The following is an 8,118-nucleotide window of genomic DNA, read 5'->3' as shown; positions in this document are numbered from 1 at the left end:
TACAAAATAATCCTTACTAGGACTCTATGCTGAATTGGATTTGCATCACACGATTCCTGCTTGAGATACAAAGTTCCTGAGAGGAAGATAAATAAACTGTACTCCACCCCATGCTTTCGAATGTCTGATGGATGAACTATTGTTAGAGCTCTCAACAAAGAGTAAGGCTAAATTACAGAAAAAGAAGGAACACTGCTGCCTTGTACAGCACAACTGAACAGTTGTTTTAAAGTGATGCTATCTACAGTAAACTTAAATACATCAATTCAAACGTTTGGGCAGTGCCTTTGCATTAGCTAAAATCCACTTAGCTATGATGCAAACATTCTTGAAAAGACTTCAGCTCAAGGCTATTGATTCATTGGGGCATTTGTTATTTTCAGAGTTTTAATGCAGTATGTCCAATACAGCAATTGCATGTACTGAAGAGCCACTGGAAACTAGAGGATGAAGTAGCTGTACAATATTTACAAATCAGACTCTGCAAGAATATCCTCAGAGAGTTCAACTTATAGGAAAACTCAGCAGCAAACAGAAAAAAAATATGACATTAAATACTGATATTAAGGGTTTATCATCATTTTAACTCATACTTCCTTTAAGAAAGCAGTACTTCATTCTTTTTGTATTCTTCTTCATTAAGGGAATTAATCCCAATCATTCATTATCTCCTGAAGAACAAACAGAAACATCATGATTTGGTTTTAAATATATTATCGTCCTGCTTTTTTCTGATGCAGATAGAAAGAAAAGACATTCACACTGTCTTTTTAAACCTCACTTTCATCTCACTAAACCATTCGTTTTAGCTTAGCTTTGCATACGGGCCATTTGGTTTTACACCTATAAAACATTTTTCAAAAATGTGAACTGCAAACAATTCCATCTGAGAAAAGTACATTTAAAAAATGGATTTGTGTAAATTATACAAACCACATTAAATACATATTTTACTTACATACTTACATAAAAGACAGCTTGCACATATATATCCATGCTGTGTAAGTCCTGACAAAAGTCAGCTTTGTAGTTCTAATCAAATAATCTTTCATTGACTTTTGGGGAAATCCATTGCTTTCCAATAGTTCACTAGCCTTCATAAATTGGTACAATAGTTGGACACAGCAATAAAGCAAATACTTACAATGGTAACCTTCCCTTTAAAAAAAAATAGGGGCCACTCTCGTTGCATTTCTGGCGTCCAGTTTCTGATTGCTTTGTTTCACACATTCTGAACACCTCCACCTACTTAATGCTGCAGGTGGATGTTTGTTTTTGGAGGCAGAGGTTGTGATCGTCCTTTAGGTCTTTGCACTAAGAGTAAGCAGTTCCATGAAAGAACTGAAGAGGCTCTCAAGCCAGCCTTGGTTCGCCATACACTGCTGCACCACCTCCTCCTGGCCAGGGTCCTCCGCTGCCTGCTCTATATTGTCTGTCTAGTCAGAAAACAACAGTTATGTTACAGTATCATGGCTAATGATAATGTCTATACAGTGTGTGTGTTCACACTTATACATCAGTGTTGTCACTCTGTAGTTCCAAAGAAGCTACAAAGGACTGGGGAGCTTTTAAATTTATGCGGTTAGTAAGTAAGTCAAATTTATTTATATAGCACTTTTCACAGATAAAGATCACAAAGTGCTCAACAGTCAAATCAGAAATACAAATAATAATATAACACAATGATCAAATTAAATAAACGTTTGTTTGTATAGAAATGTCTTCAGCTGCTTTTTAAGAGTCAACGGAGTCTGGACAGTGTAAAGACAATGGAAGAGAGCTCCACAGGCTTGGTGCCTGAAAGCCCCGATCCCCATGTGCACGTGGGACCAACAGGAACTTCAGTAACTTTGTTAAACCAGCCATATAGGTGGTTTATGTTATATCATTTATTGTATCCCTAATATAATACACACTGGGTATTATAGCAAAAGTGCAGCAAAATCCTTACCTCCTTCTTGCAATGCAGGAAGGTGTGATATTTGTAGTGGTGAAGAGAATGATACAGACTGTATATCCGGCAAATGTCAATCGAAAGTTTCATATCCTGAAAATGGTGATAGAAAAAGAATTGAGTTTCTTTCTACTAAAGTCTTTCATCTTAGTAATTACAGTATTATTTGAAAAAGTACAACTAATGATCAAAGCAACACAAGATTATTATTAGATATTATTATTAGACTCAATTGGCTTCTCTCAAAATGTAAAAGAACCCACCCACCACTTTAATCACACTCTAGATCTTGTTTTAACATATGGCATAGAAACTGAACATTTAACAGTGTTTCCTGAAAACCCTCTCCTGTCTGATCATTTCCTGATAACATTTACATTTACAATAATTGATTACACAGCGGTGGAGAGTAGACTTTATCACAGTAGATGTCTTTCTGAAAGCGCTGTAACTAAGTTTAAGAATATAATCCACCCACTGTTATCATCTTCAATGCCCTGTACCAACACAGAGCAGAGCAGCTACCTGAACGCTACCCCAACAGAGGTCGATTATCTTGTTAATAATTTCACCTCCTCACTACGTACGACTCTGGATACTGTAGCTCCTGTGAAAACTAAGGTCTCTAATCAGAAGTACCTGACTCCCTAAAAACTCCCTGAAAAGCCTTCAGTTAATCCAAAATGCTGCAGCAAGAGTCCTGACAGGGACTAGAAAGAGAGAGCAGATTTCTCCTGTTTTGGCTTCCTGTTAAATCCAGGATTCAAAATCCTGCTCCTCACATACAAGGTCTTAAATAATCAGGCCCCATCTTATCTTAATGACCTTGTAGTACCATATCACCCTATTAGAGCACTTCGCTCTCGCTCTGCAGGCCTACTTGTTGTTCCTAGAGTATTTAAAAGTAGAATGGGAGGCAGAGCCTTCAGTTTTCAGGCTCCTCTTCTGTGGAACCAGCTTCCAGTTTGGATTCAGGAGACAGACACTATCTCTACTTTCAAGATTAGGCTTCAAACTTTCCTTTTTGCTAAAGCATATAGTTAGGGCTGGACCAGGTGACCCTGAATCCTCCCTTAGTTATGCTGCAATAGACGTAGGCTGCCGGGGGATTCCCATGATGCATTGGGTTTTTCCCTTCCAGTCACCTTTCTCACTCACTATGTGTTAACAGACCTCTCTGCATTGAATCATATCTGTTATTAACCTCTGTCTCTCTTCCACAGCATGTCTTTATCCTGTCTTCCTTCTCTCACCCCAACCAATCACAGCAGATGGCCCCGCCCCTCCCTGAGCCTGGTTCTGCTGGAGGTTTCTTCCTGTTAAAAGGGAGTTTTTCCTTCCCACTGTCGCCAAAGTGCTTGCTCATAGGGGGTCATATGATTGTTGGGTTTTTCTCTGTATGTATGCTTGTAGGGTCTACCAGAGGTGGGACCAAGTCATTGTTTTGCAAGTCTCAAGTAAGTCTCAAGTCTTTATCCTCAAGTCTCAAGTCAAGTCTCAAGTAATGTCAGGCAAGTCAGAGTCGAGTCTCAAGTCACTGGTGTAAAAGTCCGAGTCAAGTCACAAGTCTGAAACTTTGAATTTCAAGTCCTTTCGAGTCTTTAAAAAAAAAACAACGAAAAAATAATGTTGCAGTTATGCTAAATGTAAATATTAGACCATGTAATTTTTTAATCTGTGTTTTTCTCAACACATGACAAAATAGTGAACTTAGAAAATATACACAAATTGTGAAATTGCACCTCTTTAGAATGCAGCTCAATTAAACCTAGCTCCAAGAATAATTTTCACCGACAGTTCTGAGATAAGCTGCATGTTATTCTTGGATGCACTTGTAGGACCGGCTTTAAAATCGCATGACAAAAATATCATACATATTAAAAAAAACTGAATCACCAACGTAGCCTGGAAAACATTTGCTAGTTAGATGAAGTCAGCTATCTCATCTTAGCATATTTATATGCATATTTATAATCATACGGTTCTTGGAGTGAGTGCACACACTCATGAAGTTTAGTAACTTCTGGTCACTGCAACAAGCCCAGGTACAGTTTACTGACGGATGGGTGCAGGACCTTGAAATGCACCGTGTAGAACGAAAGACCATCGTACGTATCATAAGTTTACCAGTCTCACAAATCGTCTTCATAAATACACATTCGTTAACCGTTTATTAATAGGACCTTTGAGCTCAACGGTAATTAATTAGTAGTGGAAATAATTTCTGGTACCCATCACAGAAATGTAGCAGTGACAATAATACTGTATGCTGTAATCGTACTGGGCAATTAGTGATACAAAAAACCTGTTTTATCCTGTGAATAAAAGTATATGTTTTTGTCAATGTACCATAATAACAGAAGCGAAACGCAATATTGTGTCAGGACAATTCACTATTTATGCACAATAAACAAAGGAGCATAGCGCGACAATTTCTGTTCAGTGCCAGACTTGCTTGTAACCTATATCACCAATTATGTTATGAAAATGACGTATTAAGTACTAAAAGACACTGACCTTTGTGTAAATGCTTGGAGCAGACTAACCTGTGAGCTGGAGTGTTCTGGGACGTTATATTTGATCTTTGAATGGCTGCAATCCAGACCATCCGTCGCGTCTTTGTTACTTTGGAAACATGGCTCGAACAATTTCTCTTCAACGACGTAATCCGATAACAACCGATCTCTTTACCCGTCGGCTTCCTGTGGCTGTCATGCGACCGGCTATTGCAGTTAATAATACAACAGCTTCTTGACATTTTTGTGTTTCTTTTTATCGCTGTGTAACTGATTTTAATTGAAAGCCTGCGTGCGCTAGTACCACTTGCCACGAGTTCCCAGAATCCTTTGCGGTTCTACCCGTGAATGACGTCACATTTTCAATCTCTATATAATATGCATGTTAAATTTTATATTTGGGGTGAAATATCAAGTCTTTTCAAGTAAACCGGTTCAAGTCCAATTCAAGTCCCAAGTCATTGGTGTAAAAGTCCAAGTCAAGTCACAAGTCTTAGAACATTTTTTCAAGTCAAGTCTAAAGTCATAAAATTAATGACTCGAGTCTGACTCGAGTCCAAGTCATGTGACTCGAGTCCACACCTCTGGGGTCTACTGTACAATATAAAGCGCCTTGAGGCGACTATTGTTTTGATTTGGAGCTGTATAAATAAAATTGAATTGAACTGAACTGAATTAAAGAAAGTTGTACACATAGTAGGTAACCTAAGTATTTAACAAAACTGTGATGTTTCTTAACCCTTGAGGTGATGTTGTGTTTAATTCAATTCAATTCAGTTTTATTTATATTGCACCAAAGAAATAAAACTGAAGGTGAAACTCAAGGTGCTTTATAATGTAAGGTAAACAGCCCATAATACCACAGACAAAACCCCAACAATTGTATGAACTCCTGTAGACAAGCACTTTGGTGACAGTGGGAAGAAAAATCCCTTTTAGCAGAAAGAAACCTCCGGCAAAACCAGGCTCAGGGAGGGAGAGCTACCGCTACCAGCTGAGGGTGAGGGGAGGAAGACAGGACACAAGATTCATGTTTCCTTTTTACAAAAAATGTAACAGTTTCTTTCATTAAAATTAAAAAAAGGTCCCTCTGGTGATGGTGAAGGGTTTTATAGTTAACAAAAACTAAACCTAAACGTGTTAAACTATTTATTTAGTTAAAATAAAAATAAAACCTATAATTTTTAAAATAGATTTAAACTAACAAAAAATGTTTGTGAAAAAGTCAATAGAAATATCCTTAGTGTCTACAAAAGGTTATATGCTTTTCTTTTACTGATTGTAATTGTACTGACTGTACTGAACTGTGTGGATTTTTCTAAATCTTGCCTCTGACATATGCCCTGCACATAATAATTATTAAAAAGATTCAGACTAACTGGTGTGATGATGTACTCATGTAGTGTGCAAAAGTTTTGAGTCCATTATTTCTTTATCGTTAGGAAAATGGGAAATGCATTATATAAGGTAAAACCAGAGTTTGTACAATTCTAAAGAGCTTGACAGTCTGTAAATATTTGGTTATGACCACCTTTATTCTTCAACACAGCCTCACAACACAACTCTCTCAGGCAAGCTACCCTGTATTTCTTTTAAGTCGTCTTCAGGAATGATTCTCCAGGCTTCTTGAAGGACCTTCAAAGTTCTTCTTTGGATGTTGGTTGCGTTTTGTTCAGGTCTCTTTCAAGACCATTACACACTGCCTCAGTAATGTTGAAGTCACTGTCATGCTGAAAAATAAAGCTGTTGCCAATAAGTTGCATTCCAGATGGTAATGTATGGTGGATGAAAATCTGACTGTAGGTTTATGGTTTCATTATTTCGTCAATTTTGACAAGATCCCCCAAACCACTGGCTTAAATCCCTTTTTATACTTGAATGATCCATAGGTCAGTGTTCCACAACCAAAAAAATATTTCCTCTAAAAATGGACTAAAAATTAGTGAAAAAGCAGCCAAGGTCAAAAGAAAAACTTTGAAAAACCTTCAGAGCGATTAGACAGCTGTTGGATAACAACAAATTGCCTTTCAGCTTGTAACACCAGGCACAGGGTATTGACTACATAAATGTGCAGCATCATAGCTTTTTCTCACCTGCTGCTTAGGAATGCTCCTCTTGATTTGGTTGAGAGTCTTGCGGTTGTAGCCCTCCCCACCAAGGTGAACTTTGACAACTCCAGATTCCACAGGATCTGCTGTCATTTTGGGGAATATATGTAAAGCCTCCTGGATGATGAAAGTAAATTGGCGTCATGAGACAAAGGTCACGTTTAGCTTAAGGCCACAAAGAATCAGATTTCTGCAAAGAAATGTTTTCAGTTAACAAAAATGTATCTGGTTTAACACTTAGACTATGGGGAATCATCTTCAACAAATCTCTGAAACAAAGTGATTTAAGAAGTGCCAAACAAAACCAAAACAGAAGAATATGAAGCTTTACCTGGTGCTGAGCACTCATGTTGACTCTCCTCAACAACTTCTTCTTCTGTTCACTGAGCATACTATCAATTTTCCTCATGGGCGGGAGGTATAATTCATCTGATGTGTTAAAGTAGTAGAACACTCATTTACTTTTAAACCTTACATTTTAATTCATGTCACTGCAATTTTCAAAAGACTCTTGAAATGATGCCAAGTAATTTAATTAGTAGTTTTCCATACTGGGTACACTAAAAATAACAATAAAGATGGAGCATGCTGTCTTTGTCTTAGCAACTTATTTGCACCATTTTATCTTTAATTATTAAAAGGTCTCAAAATTCTTGAAATCATTTGCATGGGTCAGCAGTTCATCCCTATCATAACCACCAAGACCTCGGACAGTCTGAGGATGTGGTTAAATAGAGTCATTCCATCTATTTAAGGGAAACAAAACTGAACATAATGCATACGAGATGAAGGCCTATCAAAATAAAACAGGAAGTAACTAACACTAGGACTAGGACTAAGATATACTGACTTGACATAATTAAACATGGAAACCAGATGAAAATGGAGAAAGGACAAAGGAGACCACACAGACACGGGGACATAAATGGGACATAAATGGGACATAATGGGGAGACAGAAAGGAATCACAAAACAAGATAATTTAGAATACAAAAAGAGAATAATACATCACAATGGAAAATAACAACCTACTAACATTACCAAATAAAAAGGCTTAACACAAGAGTTCTGAAAAAAGGAGCCAAACCCCACAAAAAACTCAAAATACCCAGGACAATGACGGGTTATTGTTTGTTTTACTCTATCCCTCATTTCAGTTATGCACTGTAAAATATAATATTGTGTTTAATTAAAAATATCAAGTAGACTGAGCTCAATTTTTATCAATTTGTTATTAGAACTCAGTTTAAACTCCTAGGACCTGCGTCCACATATGTGGACATCACATTTTCGGTTGTCTAGACCAAAATACTACATTTTGCTCTACAAGGGCCTGATCCACTTACGAGGACATTATACTGCCACTGTTCTATCGAAATTTTAAACAAATATCCTCATATGTCAATCTCATTTTTCTCAGGAACAAAAATTAGGTAAAAAAAAAAATCTGGTAATTCTTTGTTTTTACATTCATCAGGTGCCAATCAGCCCAAATAGCAAAGAAAGCATGCTGTGGAAGAGTTCGGGTCTTAGGAGGTTA

General features: G+C 37.3%; 1 protein-coding gene across 3 annotated transcripts in view; it reads right to left on the bottom strand.

Moving 5' to 3' along the window:
* Positions 1 to 288: 288 nt before the first annotated feature.
* prr12b (proline rich 12b) overlaps positions 289 to 8,118 on the bottom strand; it is a 62,185-nt gene continuing 54,355 nt past the window's right edge. For all 3 annotated transcript variants that reach the window (XM_026166200.1, XM_026166201.1, XM_026166202.1), the window contains exons 12-15: positions 6,910 to 7,007; positions 6,564 to 6,695; positions 1,952 to 2,047; positions 289 to 1,436 (exon numbers count right to left, since the gene is read on the bottom strand). In XM_026166200.1, coding sequence (XP_026021985.1) covers positions 1,302 to 1,436; positions 1,952 to 2,047; positions 6,564 to 6,695; positions 6,910 to 7,007 — 461 coding nt within the window. In that variant the 3' untranslated portion in view covers positions 289 to 1,301. The remainder of the gene's footprint in view (positions 1,437 to 1,951; positions 2,048 to 6,563; positions 6,696 to 6,909; positions 7,008 to 8,118) is intronic.

Source organism: Astatotilapia calliptera, chromosome 4 (genome assembly GCF_900246225.1).
Source record: "Astatotilapia calliptera chromosome 4, fAstCal1.2, whole genome shotgun sequence".
Lineage (NCBI taxonomy): Eukaryota > Metazoa > Chordata > Actinopteri > Cichliformes > Cichlidae > Astatotilapia > Astatotilapia calliptera.
The sequence above is the reverse complement of the archived record's forward strand: the minus strand, read 5'-3'. Positions and strand labels throughout refer to the sequence as shown.